Source organism: Alosa alosa, chromosome 6 (assembly GCF_017589495.1).
Source record: "Alosa alosa isolate M-15738 ecotype Scorff River chromosome 6, AALO_Geno_1.1, whole genome shotgun sequence".
In the NCBI taxonomy this organism is placed as follows: Eukaryota; Metazoa; Chordata; class Actinopteri; order Clupeiformes; family Clupeidae; genus Alosa; species Alosa alosa.
Genome location: NC_063194.1, coordinates 26824023 through 26847611, shown reverse-complemented (window position 1 = coordinate 26847611; position 23589 = coordinate 26824023). Strand labels below are relative to the sequence as shown.

Genomic DNA, 23589 nt, shown 5'->3' with positions numbered 1-23589 from the left:
ATACTCTCTGCTGCTATCTACCGCTGCGTCGACATTACTTCCGTGATTTGGGAAAAGTCCGTAAAAATGGCTGGCAGGAAGCCTGCATAAGGATGTAGATCCAGAAATGCACTAATATTTTGTTCGTAGTACCAGTTTGCAAGAATTATTATTATTATTATTATTATAACACTAAGTTGTAAAAACTTCGGAAAAAATTTTTAAAAACTGGATTTACCAAAAAACTTTGATGTAATCATTTCCTGCCAGGACGTTTACTGGCTTTTCCCAAATCACAGAGGTAACGTTGACGCAGCGGTAAATAGCAGCAGAGTAGAAGCCATCAGGCAAGTGTTATTTAAATGAACTCCTGGTGTACTTACAAACTTTCCAATGCCTCGTTTTATGAGTAAAGAACATAGTTATACTACTGTAGAAGTTTCGTACCTTTCAGGGAATTATTAAGCAAAGGACTCTGAAATTGTGGTGCAAAGGACACTGAAATTACTCCGAACCATCGCTTTAATTAATTAGCTGTTACTTATTATGCAACTAAAAGCATAAGCTTGTTTATTGACCTCTAATAAGGGTCATTAAACAGCCTACTTTTCAGTTTGAGTCTTTTCCCACCTAGCCAGAAATGGTGTGCTTTGGACCTGGCTGGCCAACCAACATGTTATTTTTAGGTGAGCAGCTGTCTGGCTCCATGGTCATCAGTTTGACTGTATAGCCCCGAGACTCTGCAGCCCAACTTCGGTCTAGATCCACCAAACCCATGCAGCTCTTCCCTTAAACATAAAACCATAGTGGAAAGTTAACCTCAAAGTGAAGACGGTTTCCTGAATAAATAGTGATTTATTCAATTTTCTTTTTTTCAGACATACACAGGAGAGTAAATTTCTTGTGCTATACAGTACTGTTTGAAAGTATGTGAACCCCTTGAACAGTGTTACGGCCCCCTGTACCCTTTTCAGGCTTGGCATAGCCAATGCACTGATAGTGTTGTCTTTGGCTCAACTAATTGGTTAATGGTATACACCTGGGTTAATGGGTTGGGCTTTATACAGGGTTTCTTTCTCTGTCTCTCTCTCTTGCTGGGTCACTTCTGGGTTAGGCACATTTCTAATTTGAAGACACATTGTCAAGTCAAGTATTTATTTTTGCCATTTGCTCAGGTACAATGTACAGGCACATTGGAATGCTTGTGCAGATCACTCAGTCATGTATAAAAAGACAGAACACTCATTCTCATTCACTCAATTAAAAATACACTACTAAAAAGCAAAACAATTAATAAAATCAATAAATACATAGTGCACTAGTGCCAGCTTGTCCCCCTAGGGATTACACAGCAAGATGATGTGATGTCTCAGCACACGATCCGAGTAGATAGATTTGATACATTTCTTTCCTACACACTTCTTATCTCTTTCTTTATCTTTCATTCCTCTTTTGCAACACCATATACCAGGGGTGGGCAAACTGCGGCCCGCGGGCCGGATCTGGCCCGCCAAGCACTTTCATCCGGCCCGCCGAGCATTTCATTTGGTTATCAGGCTGCTCGCTATTTTTTTTCCTGCGATAGTTGGTTAGCTTTACTGCAAACTGCTTTTCACTCTCCTTAGAGAACGTTTACAATGTCAATGTCAAAACATCATGTTAAATAGAGATAACATCATGTTAAACTAAGTTAACTCTTAGTTATCTCCTTTGCAGCAGATCTAACGTGAACATTATGCAATCCATTTAATTGGGAACGTGTCTGCACTCACGAGAGGGAGAGAGAGCCGCAGGTTCTGGCTTGTCATTGTTGATAAGTGATGTGTCCTTCTTATAAGAAACTTTTAAAAGGAAATCATGAAGGCAACAGTAGTGCCACTACTGACCATTTAAAAACGGTGAGAGGGCCCAGCCGTAGGTACAGCACTAGCCATAGCGGAGCAGGCAGAAGATCATTGAGAAATAAACGTGAATTAAAGCGACTATCTTAAAGCGACAGTGCACAATTTATACATTTGTTAAACAGCATAAAATTAGCAGTATTTTTAATCAATTCACATTTTAAAACAAATACTTTTCATACTAAATTATAGGCTATAAAAAATGTATTTTTTTATGTGTGTATTGTGTGGGGGGCGGTTGTTGTCGCGCCCACCGGGCAATTTTCAAAACCCAATGTGGCCCTTGAGCCAAAAAGTTTGCCCGCCCCTGCCATATACTGACGCTTACATTACACCCACGCACTTACATACATTCTAATTGTCTCCCCTAGACATCTTGTGAACTGCAGTAATTTAATATTTAATGATTACTTTTAAATAAATATATATTTGGTTGACCAAACCACCTTGTCCGCCTTCCTCTTTTATGTAAGGTCTCGAGCCGGCCGTGACATAAATTGGGGATTCTCGTCTGGAACAACAAACAAGTTGTAAAATGTGGATCCTATGGAGCCGCATCGAAGTGGGGAGCGAAAAAGGCTTATACTTACTAAATCTTTGAATAAACGTGAATAAAAGGCACAAAATAAGGTTGGTGTGAGAGTCATCTGTTTGTTCATGGGATTAAGGTGACCATTACATTCCTATTTTTTGCCATTTCCAGTTTACTATAACAGGAGTGTGATGAACGAGTAGTCACAGTCAAGCTGCATGTGGCTGACTGTATAACTAAGTTCGGCAAGCTTAACTTTATATGTCATAGCGTCAACTAAACATAAGTCACACCTTAATTCTATCACTTGAAATACGAACATATTTACTACAACTAGTGAGGTATTGGCTATGTTATACTGAAGTTCCACAGTTAGCTAGCTTGCAAGCTAACCATTTTACATTGGATATTATGGTAAGTGTTAGCTACGGGCTAAATTTGTCCTCAACATTGGGGTATTGGAAACAAATTAGGTTGGTAATGTACATAGGTTCGACAGGAGTCAGTTACATATACATATTTCTTCATAACCGTTGTGTTCTGAAAAGGATTGAATGTCCTGTGAATTAATAACAAGATGTAATGTGTGACCACTAGCTGTCTTTCCCATTGGAATCAATGATATAATGCTAACTTGTTTTCCCCTAAAATGGGGCGTGATGCAGAGAAATTCCTCTTTATGACGATGCGCCGTTAGTACATATTGACCTGTCGCTAAGCCCCGCCCCCCATTGTTACCGTGTGAAACTCAGACAAACAAACCAGACTTGATTAGAAATACATTATGGAAAATGGTAGCTGACAGTATATCAAAGCAGGCTTTGAGGACGTTTTGGTCGATAAAGGATTTAATTTCCACCAGAAGCAACTTAATTGGGACTTAATTATGATATGGAGGGGTGTATTCAAAACTTTAGAATACATACAATGTGACAAGCAGTGGAGGCAAGTAGCCTATAGATCACCGTGCAAAAACCACTGACGTTAATGCTAGCTAGCTAGCTAGTGGAAGATTGATACTAAGATATGTTAGGCTATGTTAACATTTGATGTAGTAGAGACAACAACTGCAGTGTGTTGGGAAAGAGAAAGGAAAAACACATAGGCTACTATTGGCCAATCCTCTCCAATTCATTAGAATTGGACTCTGGGCGTTTGGGAACAGCTGAGAGAGGAGGCTACTTGAAATGGCGAGTTTCGGTCAGTGTGAGCGAGCCGACTTTCAGTTGAGAGTAATTAACACCCTTTTGAACAATCTAAGCTGTGCTAACGTCAGAGGGCGGTCTACGCTGATTCATCATTAGCGAGACGCGAGGACAGCTGCATGCAATTCCTGTCAGCATAACAATAGAGGCTGTTGCTGAAGCATCAGCATAAGCGTCAGCCCTCGTTTCAGCCGTCCTCGTGTAAGACAGACGCGGTCAAGACGAGCAAGTTTACCTGTGCAAGTTCACCGAGCACAGGCACCGTCAAAAGGCAAAAAACCAACCATATCTGTTCTGTTCTGTTATCAACTATATCTGTTCTCACCGGCAATTGCAGAAAACGCCATCATGCCAAAAGAGGCAAAAATCTTCTTAACCTCCAGCAACTTAAACGGTCCTCACCTACAGAAACCTCCATGGGCTTGTGGAACTGCCAATCTGCAGTCAACAAAACGGACTTCATAGCTGGCTATGCCAACCACCTTTCTTTGGAACTCCTTGCTCTCACAGAGACTTGGATCAAACCAGAGAACACTGCCACCCCGGCTGCACTCTCCACTAACTTTACCCTCTCCCACACCCCTCACCCATCTGGACGAGGAGGTGGGACGGGCCTGCTAATCTCTAACATATGGAAATTCACCCCGCTACTGTCTTCAAACAAATATGTCTCATTTGAATACCATGCCATCACAGTGATCGCCCCAGCAAAACTCTACGTGCTGGTCATCTACCGCCCTCCAGGCCAACTATGCGACTTTATGGAAGAACTTGACACTCTGCTGTCCTCCATCCCTGAGCATTACTATCCGCTTCTCGTCCTCGGCGATATGAACATCCACTTAGACGCCCCAGGCTCAGCGGACTTTTTGGCCCTGATCCACTCTTTTGACCTCAAACTGGTTCAAAGCCCACCTACTCACAAAGCTGGCAAAGAGCTTGACTTGATCCTTACTCGGATCTGCAGCACAGACACCCTCATGGTGACGCCTCTCCATCTTTCTGACCACTTCTTCATCCAGTTCAACGTCAAAACCTTCTCCTCTCTGGAGGTTAATGATGCCACAGACTCGCTCTGATCCACACTGAGCTCATGTCTAGACGAGCTGTGCCCTCTTACCACAAGGCCAGCTCGATCCAAACACTCTCATCCATGGCTAAATGATACCCTCCGATCGCAGTGCACCAAACTCAGAGCCGCGGAGAGGAAATGGCACACATCCAAACTAACTGATGACCTCAAAAACTACCAGTCACTCCTAACCTCCTTCTCAGCCAGCATCACTGCTGCTAAGACGGCTTTCTACAATGACAAAATCAACAGACTACAGACACTCGAAAACTTTTCTCAACTTCAAATCGCTACTCAACCCTCAGCTGCCTCCTCCTCCATCCAGCCTTACTGCGGATACCCTTGACTCATTTTTTACATACAAAGTGGCGGCAATCAGCAGTCAATTCTCCACATGCCCACAAAACGCATCAGACTCGGATACCGCACTCCTACAACCTCTAGGGGCTGCTGGAACATCTTTTCCAGCATTCACGCCTCTCTCCTAGAGTGTAGTATCTAGACTCCTGACATGTAGCCATCCTACCACATGCTCGTTGGACCCTATACCTACGAGCCTACTTCAGTCCATCAGCCCGACCATCGCTCCAGCTGTCACACATGTGATCATGATAATCTCGGCCCTGGTAACACCGTTACTTAAGAAAACTTCTCTCAACCCTGCTCAAGTCGAGAACTACAGCCCTGCCTTTCCTATCCAAAGGCATTGAACGAGCAGTCTCCAAACAGGTCTCTGAATTCCTCTCACAGAATAACCTTCTGGATCCAAGTCAGTCTAGGTTCAAAAGCGGCCACTCTACCGAAACGGCTCTGCTGTCTTCAACAGAAGCCTTAAAGGAAGCCAGGGCGACCACTTGGTCATCAGTACTCATTCTGCTTGACTAATCGGCTGCCTTTGACACGGTTAATCACCGCATCCTTCTCTCTATACTCTCTAACATGGGAATCTCTGGTTCTGCTCTCTCCTGGTTTGAATCCTACCTCACAGGACGCTTGTTTAACGTATCATGGCTTGGACAGCTGTCCACACCTCACCATCTCACCATAGGGGTCCCCCAGGGCTCAGTGCTGGGCCCCCTTCTCTTTGCTATCTACACCACCTCCTTAGGACAGATTATCAGTTCGCACAGATTCTCATACCAGTGCTATGCAAATGACACACAGCTCTATCTGTTCTTTCCACCTGCGACCCCTTGGTTTCAGCACGATACCATGTTACCAGGAGCAACAGTCACTTTATATATATATATATATATATATATATATATATATATATATATATATATATATATATATATATATATATATAAAAACAAGGCTGAAGTCATACTAGGCCTATAAGATTTCTATAGTATAGTAGGCCTATAGTATAATAAGATAATACAAACTAAACTATTTGTATAGTTATTTTTCATAATGGGTTACAGCTGACACATCGTCATCAGTGTGGTTTAAAAAAACATGTGACGTGTGCAAAAAATTAATCTGTGCAACCCCCTTGCAAAAAAAAAAAAGTTTTGCTTCATTTGGGAATGACCAGCAACATCTGACTGCAATACAGCAACATCTTAGCTACAGCAATGAAAAACCCTGACACCACAACTGTAAACAACAGAAAACACAATTTCATGCCTTTAAACTTGATTAGTGTTGTTTGGGTAGTAGAACTGGTAAAACAAAAACTGATAATTTGCAGAATTATATGGGTTTGACAACTGGAAATTTACCTATTATACGGCGCTCTTCTGGCAGCTGAAGGGCTGTCTGGTCTGCGAATCGACATAAGATCATATGCTCCTTAAGGGGAACAAAAAGCCTGATTAGCCACACATCAAAGACACTACAGGTGAATAGGGTAAATTTTTTAACTAGCAGATATCACTATGAAACTTCCCCAGTTGAGTACTTCCCCAGTTGAATGTTTACATATGCAAATTAGGCATTATCTAATTGAATATGCGCTAATTTGCATACATTTCAAAGACGAGCATTGGATACAGCCAGGTTCAAAATTATGTTTTCTTTGTGTTCACATATTAGATGGGAAAAAATTAGAGGGATTTATGGATATCTACTTTTGTTATCCTGTAAATCAGAATATGCTAACAATAGCCATAAAAACATACAGTGAAGCATAAGACTAGAAAGTTTGGTGTATGAAAGTGCTTCTGAAGTGGAGATTTTGTGCTCAGAGTGGGAAAGGAAACTCATTTTGAGAAAACAACCTTGAAACACAGCCAATGAGATTCTGTTCTCAGCCTAGACTCGCCTTTGAACTTTCGTGATTGGTTGCTGATTCAAAGGAAGTGTCCATATATGGATCACATAGCGTGAGAAACTTTCCAGAGAGCTTTCCAACGGTACTACACATGATATGTTTTGGATCAGTAATTCTAAGTCTCAAACATTTAAAAAGAAAAAAAAACTATGCAAAAGAATGAAACATGATTTGCAGTGTAGGGCATATATGGCACTCTACCTTGTAATCCAGAATCTTCGAAAATGACAAGCTATATTTACAGAGAAAAAATATTTAGATCAATCAAAACCATACAGCATTCACATCTATGGCCCTAATTTGAGGGCTACAGTATCATACATACATCACTCCCATATCATGTATCTTGTGTATCTCATGTGCCCACATATTTATGTTAAAGTAGATTACAAAATAGCAAATGGAAAAATTCACAATGAAAAGTTGTACAATAAGTTTTCAAATAGCCCCTGAATCACTGTGTGAGATTTTATTCATTTAGCATTATTTCATCTTTAGCGGTGAAATAAACGTTAATGTGACCAGTCAGAAGTCACATGGCACAATTTTGAAATACACTGGGAAATACATTGTGTGTGCTGAAGTTGCTGATGTTATGTGGTATCATTTCAAAGTATAATGTCAACACTTAGTCTACGGTGTCCATTGCTAACTCTAATAGATTTTTTACTAGCTGTCCTATATTTTTTTAGTTCTAAAAAGATGTTGTTATCAGCGAATGCTCACCAAACAGAAGACACTTGCTAGACACATGTGCAGTTTGGTCTGACAAGTGCTGGGGACATAGATTTGACATGTTCCTGCCTACCGTCACTGGGCTTTCTACAACTAATGCAACATGCTTACTCCATGCAACTAAAGTTACTCCAGAGCCGAACAACCAAATACACCTGATCCTAATTCTAAACCCTAAAACCTTTATCCAGGTCTAGTGAAAGTTATCCATATGCCACACATAATGCTAGCGTTGATTAACTAATGCTAGAGATTAGCCTGGTCAGAGTTGATTAACTAACTTTTCTTTTTTTTTTTTAAAGTAATTTTTGTGGGATTTATGTGTGAATTTATGTCCATGTCCCCACCATTTTCCAAATCAAACATACGCCATATCAGGTGTAAACACATTAGTGTGAGTGAGTGTAATAAAGTGTAAGTGTATTTTAATGGACAAGTACAACAAATCCAGAGAGGAAACCAACAAACCTGCGTGGAAAGGTGAACTTCTGGGTGTTCTGGATGAAGCCATAGCAGCACGGACTTATTACAAATGCTGCTCCAGCCTGAAGGCAACGCTCCAGAACCATGTCTGTTGCAACACCACATGCATGTAGCGCTACCTGCAAGTAACATAACCCACAACCACATTTCAAGGTTACCTCACACAAAACACACATTCGATTAACCCTTCGCTATGTCCTGCCCATCGAACGCTGAGATGAGCCAATGGCTGTCCAGCAGCTCCGCACAGGCCGACACACTCAGCTCAGTTCCATAGAAATGCATTGGGAGCCGTGATATTCGTCCGGTTTTATGGGATTTTATAGAGATGTGAGATGAAAAGGACGGCCAAACGACATGTATGGGATTAATGCAACACCGATACACAGAATAAAGGCTTTCCATCTTGATTATGCTCTCTGTAATTATGTTAAATTAGATTAAATTCTCTCGGCTCTCCCCTATGTTAAGGGTTTCTCCTTGTACACAAACCATAACGAAACAGGGCTCCACCATATCTGTTGATTAAGCCACACAGTCAACTCAATGTAAATAAGATAGACAATGATATTTATTGTTCTAATGTAAGCCAGCATTGTGTATAACATGCTGTTCACTTGGAGAAGACTGACACAGAAGACACAGCAGTTGTAGGCAGTTGTTAAAGCTGTATACCGTAAAATCGTGGTGGTTTGTTGCTTTCCAACCGCAGTAAGAAAACATCCATACCGTCCCAGCCCTATTCACGGTATGGCCATTTTATTGCTCTGATTAGTTAGGTCTATCCAATTGTGTGCAGAGGCATTTTTTCTCTGTATTGGCTGCTTCAGTTCCAGAATTTTGAGTATGGCTACATCAGGCTAAAATTATATAAATCGTCCTAAGCTTTGGATTGGTACTTACCCCGATGTGGAAGGTTCCAATGTAGTAGTCCAAATTGGTCTGAATGAAGCTAATGTTTTTCATGTTTAACTTGGTGCACCTTTCCTTGGCTCTAACTAGAGACTCCTCTTTATTTTCCACCAGAATAACCTAAAAGTAAGAAAGGAAAGAAAGAGTACGAGACTAAACAATTTACTACATCAAAGCAAGACAAAAGGTTTAATTCAATTTGCTAGGCTTATGTTAAGGGTATGTGTATGAACCAGATGTATTTGTTTTGACATTAAGTTTTTATTTGTTTTTTAGTTCATTTGTTTTCTCATTTGTCCAAAGCTGTGGGAACCCTATTGTTTTTGTTCTGATTATATTATGATCTTCCATATTATTATTATTTTTTTTTTTTTCCCCCCGCAGAAAAACTGTGTCTGCAGCCATAAACAGTAATAGGTCCAGACACCAAATTTTCCTCATAGGCCCGAAATTAGCACATGATCCCAAAAGCTGTCCATAGTGAGCGCTATTTACGTTTGTGCTAATTTCTCCGGAACCGTATGGTCCCACCCATTTCAGTCTGGCAAATTTCCCCGCCAAACCTAAAAGTGAAACTTATCTATCTCCTCCTAGATTGTTGACTGTTGAAAAAAGGAACAATACTTGAGTTATACTATGAGTTGAATTTGTAACACTAAACATGGCGGAGTTGTGAACTGGAAGTCCTGCCCTGTAATGCATGTAACCAGTTGCATTGTTGGAAACAGCATGATTGATGTTTGGCCTTCTATTTACTTCCCGTCAGCATAGTAATAGCCATGCCACAAATGTTGGTGCATGCGCAGTGAGCAAGAATAACATCCATTTTAGCCTTATTTTAGTGATTTTGGGAAGATAATAATACCGTTCAATTTATATTTAAACAAGGACGGATGTACTTTTTTTGTCAATATGACCTTCCTATTTAGAATTATGTATGTCCCCCCATACATCTGAATAGGAGCCTGATCTTGTTAGTCCAAAATAACTGCCCGGAGGCAGGCGGTAGAAATTACTATCTTACCCACTATTCATGTCCTATTAATAGAATAGTTTTTTTTTTTTTGTTGTTCACTACTACAACTTACTTCAGTGTAATATGCTACTGAACTATGTCTGCCAAGTCTTGAAATTGTAAGTGCATCACAGTCAAAAAACTTGAGAACAAAAATAGATATCTAGCTGACATTTTTGTATATTTTTAAATCACGGTACACACTTTGGACAAAATCACCCAGGTGCCAAATCCAAAATGTTTGTGTTGATTTGCTATGGGATTACCCCTTTTTTTAACAATCAAATACTAGATAGATAGATACTTTATTGATCCCCAAGGGGAAATTCAAGAAATACTTGAATGCATCTTTGGCAGGTAACCAGATGATCTAAACCAAAGAGATGATCTAAAGGGACTGAGCAACAACATAGCCATAACAAGAGACATTTCAATAATATGGTATATGTACAAGTTCACATAATTGACTACAAAATAAAGTTATGGTCAAACCTGACACTGAGGTAACATGTATGCCAGCACAATCCCAACATGACCCTGAAAAAAATGCAAAGAACTGTAGCAAAATAATAGTAAACACTAAGGCAGTTTTCAAACAATGTAGGTCTACAGAGGAAGGATGTATTCACAAATACACAAACATTCAAAGCACACAGCAATTGAAATCTAAGTTGAGATTCTCACAAAATCGACAACTTATCAGTCCCTCCAGGATTTCGCAGGGATTTTTTGAGATGGTCACGGCCCAAAATGCCTGATTTTCCATTTTTCTACTTTTCTAAAAAATTGCGATGGAAGTTGCGGTGTAATTAGGCGCTTTTTGTGAAGAACTTGCAGGAGGAAGTGAAATTTGCAAAAATAGTTGCGATTTCTTTTTCCTTTCTTTTAATTGAGGGCAACTAAGGCTAGAAAGACCAAAATCTGATCATCTTGATATGCTTATTAAAAAGGATAGGTAAAGGTAAAGGTAAATAGTAAGGATTACAGAAAATCAAAGTAGGCCTACTTTATTAGTACCTAAATGAAGAAATGTTTGGCTGCGGTAATTCACAAAGCAGTATAACCTTTTGTAGAACTGTCCAAAAAACAGCCACCCCCTAAAATGATGGCATCATGTAATATGTTTCAATCCGTTCATATATTTTGTAATTCACATTAAGTTCATGTCATTTTAATAATTCATATTCTGTGACCTGTATAATTACTAATAGCCGACTAAGTATTTAGTCATTTCAATATTTAATATTGATCATTAAACTATTAGGCTACACTTCTCTTTAATGTCATTACATTGGTGGTGTGTAAGTCTAATTGACTGCCTGCCACTTTAAGGAAGTGAGAGTAGCCTAATTACATTTCTGAGTGGTTTGGAAGACTTGCATCTCACTGTGTTCGGCTATGAGTGGAAATAACTTTTTGCATAGTGCATTACGATATGTGGATGCAATTCTGGATGTTTTCTATGTTGTTAGTTACAACAAGGACATCTCAAGACGTAAAGGTTTACCAATGGGTTGCATAGCCTACTCAAATGTCAGTAAACCAAGTTGGCCTAAATTAAATTATTTTCATAGCCTAGGTAGGTTGAGTGTGGCATCTGGCTCAATATTCTGCACGAGGGACTGTTGTGGTAGGTGAAATTTCATGGGGAAACTATGATGAATGCAGCGAATTCCTGGAGGGACTGAATTTTTCATAGAGCAGAGATTAGAAATACAATATAGTTATGGTTATGTTTGCTTAGCAGAGGCTTTTTATCTAAACTGACTAACAATATAAAATAAAAATAAACATTCCAGTAACATTAACATTAATAGCAATAATAATGGCAAGATGGTGCAGATCCAGTAAGTGTCCTACACAGCAGAGTGAGGGATTTGAATTAATTCCAGATTATTGAGCCGGATGAGAGTATATATCAAATCAGCCTAGAAAATCGCCACGTTTCATTTTCTGTTAGTCTTATTACACTTTCTAACTTGAGAAGTTTTAAATAGGAAAATTACCTGAAATCTTAGTCACTTTTAAGCATGATGCTAGCAGGTGAGATGCTAATGGTCTAATCCGATTCAATGATCTACGCTAGGCTGGAGCTAAAAGTGGTATCGGCAAATTCAGAGAATGGCTGGATGAACTGAAGAAAAAAGTAAAAATCAATTGTTTAACTCGAGGGGAGGTGGAAAATGAGTGTAATTCCCCAAACGATGGAATATCCCTTGAAATATAGGGTCCTTTTTGCTGATGTTTCTAGAATTTACTCAACTAGTGCAGTGCTCGATCAAACTTGCTATTCCTGTAGAAAACCTCTAGCCCAATTACATGGTAGGCCCGCTTTAAAAATAGGATGATAGGGGAAAACATCATTCCAGCTAAGTATTCAATAATGAATACTAAATATTTATTATAATATAATAAATGTGCAGTAAGCAGAATTTAAGCATGACTGTGTGACATTTTTTTTTCAGATCAAAATGGCATAAGCCTAACAGCTGTTTTGAGTCAAGGCTATATGTTCAGCCTATTGAATAACTTGTTGATAGAGAAGACAAACCATTTTGTGGAATGATGCATCATCATATGAAATTTGTAACAATGTGACTTAAACAATTTCTGGTAGCCTATATAAAAGTGACAACATGCTCTGTCTGCCACCTGTTGTCTGTAGCTGATTAAAATGACATAAGCCTAAAGCTTTGAGTTAAGACTATATGTTTAGCCTATTGAATAACTTGATGATAGAGAAGACTAGCCTAGAAATCTAGACGCACCCTAGCAGCAGCAAATGTAATCTGCCCGGGCTAGTCTAGCAACTCTCCGTTGGCTTGCGAGCTGGAAAAATTAAACTTCGATAGGGCCAATCACATTGTGTATAGATACGTTAGGCGGGATTAACATAATTATTGATGGCAGAGTTGCAATGGTTTGGCTTGAATTCCCTGCTACTTGAAAACAAATTAGATGGATGTTGCTGTTGGCGTGACACGAGTTAGGCTTTTTTTAAGTTGGCAAAAGCTTGAACTAGCCAACTAGCTCCGCTGGTGGGAAACCGCATGGGACTCATAGCGCTGTCCTATTGCGTGTAGAGGGAATTTGAAAGACAACCGATTATCCCGCCCCTCGGACTGAGCACTGCCAACGATGAGTGCCCAGACCCTACATTTTAATGGCTAAGAGAAGACAAACCATTTTGTGGAATGATGCATCATAATATTAAATTTGCAACAATGTGTCTCTGGTAGCCTACAGTTGCCCCCAGAATTATTGGCACCTCTGCTAAAGTTGACTAAAAAAAGGAATATAAAAACATCTTTTGGAAATTGATCTTAATGCCTTAAGTAAAGAAATGAGAAAATATCTAACCTTTAAGGACACCAATTTTCGTTGTGAATGAATAATGCATCATAAATAAATAAATGTTCTTCCTTAAAATACAGGGGTCATAAGTATTGGCACCCCTATGTTAAATTCCCATAAAAGGCAGACAGATTTTTATTTTTAAAGATCAGTTACTTCATGGATCCTGGATACTATGCATCCTGATAAAGTTCCCTTGACCTGTGGAATTGAAATAGCCCCACATCATCACATACCCTTCACCATACCTAGAAATTGGGATGGTGTTATTTCAGTTAGCCTATTAGCTGGTTTGATAGACAGCCTAAAGCTAAGTAAATTACATTTGTAACTGAAGGCATGTATGTTAGGTCAGTAACTTGACTGTTATTGGATAGCTAGAGCCATTTTATCATGAAATGTACCACCCAGTCACATAAATCCATCACATTTCAATCCATTATGTCAATGTGAATGAATTAATTAATTAATTAATTAATTAATTAATTAAATAAATTTTTCACTTTACAACATCCAACCACAGAACTCCATAAAAACATGATAACATTCTTACCCCACCACTACAGAAGTCCACCACAATGTTTCCAGGGTGTGCCAGTTCAGTTACCATGGCAACAAGGTTGTTCAGCTGCTGGCATTTCCGTATAGCACGAGTATCTGACATTTTCCCTAAAAAAAAGTCATAATGTATTAAATATCTAATACCTAAATATTAGGCACTAAAATGTTATTTTCTCACCTCAAGTTAGGACTTTGTAAAAATATTCACCTCCTACATTCTCATTTCACCTCTACAATAAAGTGAACACAATAATTTACTATTCCCCCTAGGAATGAAACTTTAATTTCCCATTTCCAAAAGTATCCTTTTGTAGCAATTACGTGGTGAAATGACAATTTGGTTTTGTAGGTTTTTGGTCATTCTTGAAAAGGACCAGTGAACAGCTTTTGGGGACCTACCATTATACCGTTATATACCATTACTTACACCTACCTTTATAAACATGAATATAAGTATGTAGCTACAGTACATAAGATATGCAAGGAGACTGAATCTGGAGTTTTGCAGGGACATTTCATAATGTTTACCCTCTTATTTTATCACTACTCCTGAGTGTTTTTAATACTAGAATTTCCCGAATATAGGACGCATCATCAATAAATCGCATGGCTGTGTTTTATGCAAATGATAAAGAAATTGTGCATTGACCGCAAACATATTAACTGCAGTCTACAATACTTTACTTTGTCACAAAATTCATATGAAGTGAAACATTCTATAAGGTATCTGATCATCTTTTTTGTGGAGCCTGCTGTCCAAAATGTATGGTGTCTAACCCAATCTCAATTGTAGGCAGCAGCAGAATCAAATTCTAATTCAGCTAGCAAGAGTTAATTCTTTGGACGGAGGACAGTCATCCCCACCAGACAAACATCAGGGTAGTCACTAACACACATGCACTACTCACTATGGGTAAAAACAGAAACAGAAAAACAATGTGCTTCATTGACTTCACAACATGGGAAACAATGATACAACTTAATTACAAGACAAGTACACATTATTCCATCATTTTGTTGTTTTCAATAGGCACTGCATATGCGTGGGGGCTGGCATGTTGAATCCGTTGAATAAATGCATCAAAGCAAAACTGCCAAAGTCCCAAATTTAAAAGGTATCCAATGCTGTTTCAGGTTTATTTTGCTACTGGGCTCCCCCTGGAGTTGGATATTTGTAATTTACACAACTGTCATAAATCCCACCCATGGCTAGCATCCTTCTGGACACAGTACATGTGGGTTTGTTTACAAACCAGCAAAGATGTGGTGTATCAAACAATGGAAGAGGCCCTCTGTGAACATGATACAAATGAGACAACTGAAATCCGCTTAAAAACTCACTTTTCCTAGTGGGGTTTCAATCTATTTCAGGGCAGATTTATTTACAGAGTGCTCTGTAAAAAGCTTCAAGGATAAAGACTCTGCACTTGGGGGGCAGCCGTGGCCTACTGGTTAGCGCTTCGGACTTGTAACCGGAGGGTTACCGGTTCGAACCCTGACCAGTAGGCACGGCTGAAGTGCCCTTGAGCAAGGCACCTGTTGTTGCAGGCAGCTCACTGCACCGGGATTAGTGTGTGCTTCACCTCACTGTGTGTTCACTGTGTGCTGAGTGTGTTTCACTAATTCACAGATTGGGATAAATGCAGAGACCAAATTTCCCTCACGGGATCAAAAGAGTATACTTATACTTATATGCTTTGCATTTCAATGTCACGAGAACCTGTATAGCATAATGGTTGATTTCAGCTGCGTAAACACCCCAAATGTACAGATCAAATGACTTTTCATGATGCTTTATGTAGGAACTAAATTTAAGTGTTAATGACACTCTTCCATATTCCCTTCTACGGACTTCATCCTGATCAGTTAAGGTGAGGTTCTGCCTGTGATTAATATTATCTATATTGCAAGTTCTGGGTAGTTCACCTGTTGTGGGGTTGACAGAGGTAGGGAGATCTTCCCAAGGTAGGGTCCAGGTTGGGCAGGGATGCGGAGAGAATACTGCTTCAATGCCACTTTCCTTTAATTAAAAAGTGAGCGCAGACACACACACACACACAAACACACACACAGTCAGCACTTAAAGGAGAATTCCTGTGTTTCTTCCAGTAGCAGCAACTGGAATCCATGCATTTCCACTGAATTACTTTTGGAATCTGATCCCTTATCATACCTGTTCATTCTTACTCGTTGCTCGACTTATCGTGACTAAATTCAAGATGGCTGCAAACGCTAAACTTCGTGAAGATACTGTCTGTATAAATCGTCTTGTAAGTAAACTACCAGTGCTTTTTCAAAGTTCTCAATGTCTCGTTTTAAAGGTCAGGGCCCTCGGAAGTCTACCAATGACGTGTGGAGATACATTGAGCCTCATAAATGGGTGTAAAACAGTGATTTATTTGCATGGCTAGCCCGATGCCGAAGCACCACTATTGAAAAAGCTGTTGGTAGCATCGGCTAACTAGCGCCAGATTTTGGAGTGCAGGGGACAAGCTGAGATGGGCTATGAGACATACATTCACACTCGGTATCATGTTTCAATACACTTTAGGTCAATATCACACCGGAATTCTCCTTTAACTGCCCCCAGTTTTGGCCTCCCTATTTGCAATTACATTTGATCTGTATCCAGCCATTTTAGCTGGGTATGGGGTAACAAATGTTTGGATGTTCACAATTATAAAATATTTTGCCTAAGGGCCCTTAAAGCTGCCCAACCAACAGCACATACGTGTTGTACATATTTCAGTATAAGATATGATACCAACGATTAGAGCTTGAAAGATTTAGGACCTGTTTCCTAGGCATTGATTAACTTTCCTAGTCTTTGACAATCAGGTAGCTTAGCAACTTTATGGGGACACACTGGATACAGTAAAAGCGCAAAGCATTACTTTGTATTCAGGTAGCATCAGTGGATGTGTTTGCCTTCTTCCAGCGTTGTGCAGATGTTGCTGAACTTGATGCATGTTTGTATTTTAAGATTCAGCCAGATCTGTGCAGCACTCCAAGAATGCACCCACTGATTTGATGCTACCAGAACAAAGTAAGGCAATGTGCTGCCTTCAGAAACACATCTTGTTACATGTTACAATACTTGTGTTACAATACTTCAATTTATCTGTAGGGATCCTTTCCACACTAACACTGAAGTTTAAGGCTATTTTGAGCCTTGTCAGTGGTTTGAAAATAAAGATTTATTTTGATGCGTCTCCATTCCTGCTGCTACAAACTATAAACCATTTTGTTGCTAATGCAAACAATGGCAAGCTCAAAACTCCTCTGATAAGGGTCATTTTTCTCCCAAACAAAAGTTTGAACTTGTTATAATCCATAAATAGAATAGGTTGTGAGTACACTGAACTATTGCTTTAAGACAAATCTTTCTTTTTTTATATCTAACTATGCAAATGAAGCCTTATCTAGTTAAAGTTGTAGACGTTGAAATGCATATTGGTGTTAACCACTAGGCTATAGTTAACAACAAAAACTAAGTTAACAGAAAATATCAGTATTAGCAATTGGTTACCAGCCAAATTGTTATTTTATTTGTCGGTATTGATATCTGCCTGGAATTTCACAATCGATACAACCATAAAAAACTAAAAAGTTTGAAAAATGCATATAAAAACAGAATGTTATCATCTGCAAATCTCATAAACCCATATGCCCGTACCCCTAGACAACATGCAGTATAAAATGTTAAAAATGACAAATTTGACTATTTCATGGAAAATATAAGCACATCTATCTATAAATTGCAGGAACGTCTGTCTGTCTGTTAACCGCATTATCTGTCGAACTGTTGGCCGTTCGATTTCAAACTTGGCAGGTGTTTTGCTACTGGCACGAGTAAGTGCAGTGCCAAGTTTGACATTGTTTGGATAAGCAAAAGATATTGTTAAATATATCGGTAAAAGGAGCACACAGAGGCTTTCTCCGCTCTACTGTTTCCACTCAATGAATCAAGCAAGACTCACGGGCCGTCACGGCCTTAAAGTCACCAATACAGTGTAATGACATAAAAGAGAAGTCTATATAGTTTATACATTCTAAATAGTAATAGTTTAGCTCACAGATGAGATGTGGCCTATGATTAAGCTTTAATTTTTTGTAATTAATTGTAAATACTAATTTTCTGTGTTGTGCGTTGTGCCATGATATTTTTGTTTCATTTCCATTTCTAATAATAATAATAATAATAATAATCATGCTTTGTAAATTACATCTTTCTACACAGCATGCCAGTGTTGATGGTTAGGTCATATTTGCAACTCTCAATCTGTCAATTTCTTTTGACAAAATCCACCAGAAGTCATCATTAAAGGAGTCATGACCTTGACTATTTAATCTGTGTATCTAACCTTTGTAGTGATGAACTTTTAAAGGTTGGATGAAGATCCGTAAAGTGATTTGGGAGCTGTGTTGCAAACCCCCATGTTAAAATGTTCAACTTAACAGCAGAAATGGATATATACTCACAGCCTGATACCACAAACCTTTTTGGACTCAAAAATGTGTTTCCCTGTTCATGACAACTGTGAGATGGAGGAATTATTGTGTGTCTCCTCTGTTTAAGTGGTAGATTCATTTTTAAATTGCATTCAATATAAACGGGCTGACAGTTTGAAACGAGAGAAGCATTAAACAAAGATGATGGAGCAAACGCTTACTTACACTTACTTTAGGGAATCATACACTAATAGTAATTGCAAAGGGAGGAGGAAAAGATAAGTAAGAGGTGATTGATTACTTTAAGTTTAGTGAGCGTGGGCCTGGGTCCTCCAACAAAGGGCAACTTCTCTGGCTGGGTGCTCTCCAGTTCTAGTTCACTGAGAGTTGAAATCTCTGGTGAGAGCATACTAGATTTGGATGGCTGTGGCATAAACAAAGTCATTCCACAATTCTCTGCAGCTTTGCGAACCCCAGGGATGTCCTGAACATGACAGTACCAGCGCAAAAGGAGAGGGAGATGAGAAAGAGCATGAGGAGCATGCTTCCATAGAGAACTCTGTGGAGAGAGAGAATTTTGATACTAGTGATTAGTCTCTTATCTCAGCCCCATTCACTTCAATCCCTTTCATTCCAGTATTGAACACAAGTTGATTCCAGCTTCTTAAATTTGAACATTTTCTTGTTTTCTTTTCAGTGACAGTAACCTTGACAGTAATATCTTTGGGGTGTGGACAAAACAAGGCATATACTTGGGCTTAGAGAAACAGTCATCTGTTACCATCTTTTAACATTTCATACACCAAAAAACTCATCGCATAATTAAGACAATAATCAACAGATAAATCTACAAATAAAGCCTAAAGAGATTGAACTTCAGTGTTTCTATAAGGGTAATTTCACGTCAATTCAACCAGGGGCCACGCACTTAGGTCTCAAAAAATTCTGAAAATACCAGGTGTACCTATGTTACCCAGGAGACACACTTTTATGTATGATCAATACTTTCCAAGTTACAGCCAGCTAGGACCATGCAGGATCATCCAGACAAAACGTGACATATTATTCCTATTTATGTACCAGCATGCAAAATTTGAGCCTCCTACATGGTTTAGTTCTTGCGCTATGGGCTTGTGAACTTTGACCAAAAAAAAAAAGAGGCCGAAAAAAATCGACTAAAACTGGCTGTATCTTGGGAAGTATTGATCTTACATAAAAGTAATTTTACAATGTCTCCTGAGTAACATAGGTACAACTGGTATTTTTTTCTGAATTTTTTGAGACCTAAGTGCGTTGGCCCTGGTTGAATTGACGTGGAATGACCCCAGTGTTTCCCATACATTGACTTATTTGTGGCGGCCCACCACAATATCAGCATTGACCACCACACAATGATTTTCTATGTTGTGCAACTTAAATTGGTTGAAATCCTTTCATTGTAGAGCTATGTGCACCTTTGCACAGCCTCTCTGTCCCTCAACAAACCTGCGTGCACGTTTAAAGAAAGCATTAAAAATCCTGCAAGGATTGTTGTTGGCGTAGAAGACGACTGGCTAAATAGTGATTAAATCTGCTCATCATCATAACCACGTTGCGCAAATTTGTTCAAAACTGTGAACATCCCCCATCACCTATCACCACAAATATAATTCAATTCTATGGGAAACACTGGACCCATAAAGGAGGAGGCACAGTAACCTAAAATCTAAATCTACAATTATAGCATTATTTCAATAATGTCCAAGTTCCTCATCAAGGCTTGAAAAAAATACTATTTAGAGGTTGTTGAATCGCAACATCGCAAAATGTTTGGAATGCTACGGGCAAAACATTATGTGTGTGCAATGGGATTGCCTGCTTTTAATACAGGATGGAACTTTCTGAATCATCCAATCACAGATGTGCCATGTTTTGCATTAGTCCCCCATTCATGTTTGGTTTGTCTCTTCCTACAATGTCTTAGAACAAAAGAATTCAAACGTCAGGTACAAAATGCTCTTACCAAGTATTGATGGATGCAGGGGAGTAGGACAATATCTGTGAGAGTGAAGTAGAGTCCCTCAGCAAAATGATGTTCTAGCTTTGGCAGATGTGTTGTTTTAACTCTTCTAATATCAGGGGGCCTCTTGGTGGCCTCATCAGGATCTTCATCCATGGTGAGTTTGGCCAAAGCAGCACTGAGTTCAACTCCACAAGCTGGCTTACAGTGTTTTAAGGTGGCATTGAAACCTTCTTCCTGTGAAGTGGAGTCATTGGAACTGATGACCTGCTGCTGAAGCTTCTGTCGCCGCAGCTTGTCATCATTGTGGACTTTGACAGGCTCCCCAAGTCGCTTCTCCAAGAGCAACACCGCAGGAGGAATACAGAGGGCCTCCTCTGTAGGGTTGCACAGATGTTTCTCCACTGCAGAGGGAATGTCAATCTCACATAGTCGTGTCCACTTACTCACCTAGCAGCACACAGATTAAAGGCTATATAATCATAGTAAACATACAATACTAAACAATCGGCAAACAACATGATAATGGCTGGCAGAATAAAAAACTAAATGTTCATCTATTCTTACAGGGTAAAAGCTACACACACAAATTAATTTGGAATGTGCATGAATTTGGAATAGACATGATGAGACATGACAAGGAGGGATAAAAGTCAGAATAAATTAGCCCATAAGCCTACAAAATTGTAAAGGTTGACTCCTCACCTCTGCACAGGCCTTCAGACAAGTATTCTTAAATCCCAGCAAAGAAGTCACATTCAGGCAACCAGGCCTCTCTTTGCTTGTGCGCTGTATAACATGTCTCAGCACCACTGCCAACCCTGCTCTGCAAAATATCCCATCTGCTTCCACCACTGCTGGCAACCTACAAGTTCCAACTAGACCTGGTGGTTCTGGCAGCTGTACCTTTGCTGCAAGGGTTGAGGGCAAGTCACCTAGCCATGTCCACTGATCACCTGATTTTGCAGACAGAAGAATCACACGGAAGGCTGTGTTCTCACAGTAAGAAAGAAGAAATAAAGTGATGGAGGAGTGTAGAGGTAAAGCATATTGTTTGTTTTCGGTGGACAATTCTAAATAGAGACTGTCAGGCTTCTGTCTACTTTCTGAATGATCCATTTGCAAATCTAAAGTAAAATAGCAGTTAAGTTTTACAAGATAGACAACCTTTTGCTCTATATTGCCAGAGAATTGAAGCTTGATAACGTCTGCTTACAGCATTCCCCTCAGGCTAGTCAGCAAAAAAAAGTTAGGCAACGTAACATTACCTAAGAACAAAGCGCTTATAATGCTTTTGCTCTCATAATCGCCGGGCCCATGCCACAGTTATAAGCAGACATTTATAAAACAGCTAACTAATTATTAGTAGTATTCAGATGGGTCTTTTACGGGTTTCTAAATCTATCTGTCGTTACTGTTTCTAACGTTTCAACAGCATGCTGCCCAGAGCAGAAATCAACCAACGCTACAGTAAGGAACTACATCAACCACGTGCAACTACGACGTCATACACTCACGGACGTAAAGCCTGGGACAAATTCATGGTCGTCAAAATAAAAGTAGCCTACACGGCGTTTCGTGGTCTCCAGGGTGGAAAGATGTCCTAGTATAGAGGGGTATCATTGTTTAAATTGTAAGTAATGATGACAGTGGCCAGATTAGATAAATATCAAGCAACTGAGCAGAGTAGGCTAGAGGAGAACATTCAGTGACATGGTTTTACTGCACTTTTTTATACACGGCATAACATTTATTCATTCATTATAATAATTTATTTTACATAATTTGCCCAAACGAAATCCATGGCCTAATCATAGAATTAAAAAAATAAGATATGACAAGGCTACTTAAATGCCCCATATGCAACATTTTCAACAGTTTAGAAATCATTGTGATGGTTAAAAGACCTGTTGTGGGGAAAATGGCGGCTTTCCCTGCTCTCCTACTTTCTCCTAGCAGAAAACCAGCCTTGCAAGATCTGCATCTGTGTACCGGTGTTAGACAGTAACTGGCTACCATGTTAACTGGCTGGACAGCTGACATTGCCTCTGGAGATAACCGTAACCGCCCCCTTCTGTTGCCCATGGTTCAGCCTCTAATTGTGAATCCTCTGGCGATGGTGGTTTGATGGAAGATGGAAACTCTTTGTTGTCTTGGCTCATAGAATTACTATAGACCTATGTCAGTAACATTCACCATCATTACCATACATAACTTTACCATCATTGTCCATGTACTGTATAATTGTCTCGCCGGTGAAGATGGAAGCGAGTCATCTACAGAAAGTACAAGATAAGAATTTAGGTTATGTGTTTTTGTTTGTTGAACCTTAGTCTTCTTGACTTCTATACAATTATTGGTATTTGTTTTTCACCATCATTCCCTTGCATACAGTAACTTTACCGTCATCAGTCACAGGGCGTGATGTGTGTTGTTGAGGGGAGTGCTGCAGGCTAGGCCGTGGACTTGGATTTGAACTAGTAGGCCGTGGAGTGGGGGGTCCTGTCTGGGGTGGAGGAGGAAGGGAAGTCTTCAAATGTCGAACTGTATTTTGTTTCACCTGAACAGAATCATATTAGAACGTAAACAACAGTGTTATGTTTACAAATTGTTTAGAATTGCTGCTTGCGCTTTTAACACTAAGGCCACACAAAGACTGGGTCACTAATTAATAGACTTGTCATATTGTCACAAGGTCAAGACTAGGAAAAGACAATCTTAAAACTGGTCAGATAGCCACAACTGCTACCTTACACTATACAACTGCAAAAAGGCTGAAACATGCAGTGACTTCAGTAAGACTCCCAGGATTTCAGTATGGACTATATATGGAAATTAGTGTCAGACTGCAAAAGTCCTATAGTCTAAGGAGGGCCCCAAGTTATTGCAGGTCACAAGGATGTGCAGATACACCGTTGTGAGTTTTTGGGTTTTTTGGGGTTTAACAATGATGCGTTTTCTTTTGTCCTCCTTTCCTGTCTCTACACAGGACTTTGTCTCCGCCCTCTTGTTCCTCCTGACGGCCTGATCCCAGTCATCTGAACAAAGTAAGGTTGACCAAAACAATTTGTGAAAATTTTCAGCTAGAAATTGCACTCTTAAATTTGTTGC

The 23589-nt window shown here is 39.5% G+C and overlaps 1 protein-coding gene across 1 annotated transcript; it reads right to left on the bottom strand.

Annotated features, from left to right (window-relative positions):
• Positions 1-414: 414 nt before the first annotated feature.
• Positions 415-21999, bottom strand: gstcd (glutathione S-transferase, C-terminal domain containing). Its single transcript, XM_048246575.1, has 11 exons — positions 21184-21999; positions 20482-20928; positions 18781-19038; positions 15954-16047; positions 14020-14135; positions 10605-10649; positions 9089-9217; positions 8171-8304; positions 7169-7199; positions 6417-6486; positions 415-767 (listed from the first exon to the last, which is right to left on the bottom strand). The coding sequence occupies exons 1-11, from the start codon at positions 21595-21597 to the stop codon at positions 610-612; spliced, it is 1896 nt and encodes a 631-aa protein (XP_048102532.1). The 5' UTR covers positions 21598-21999; the 3' UTR covers positions 415-609.
• Between the last annotated feature and the right edge of the window lie 1590 nt (positions 22000-23589).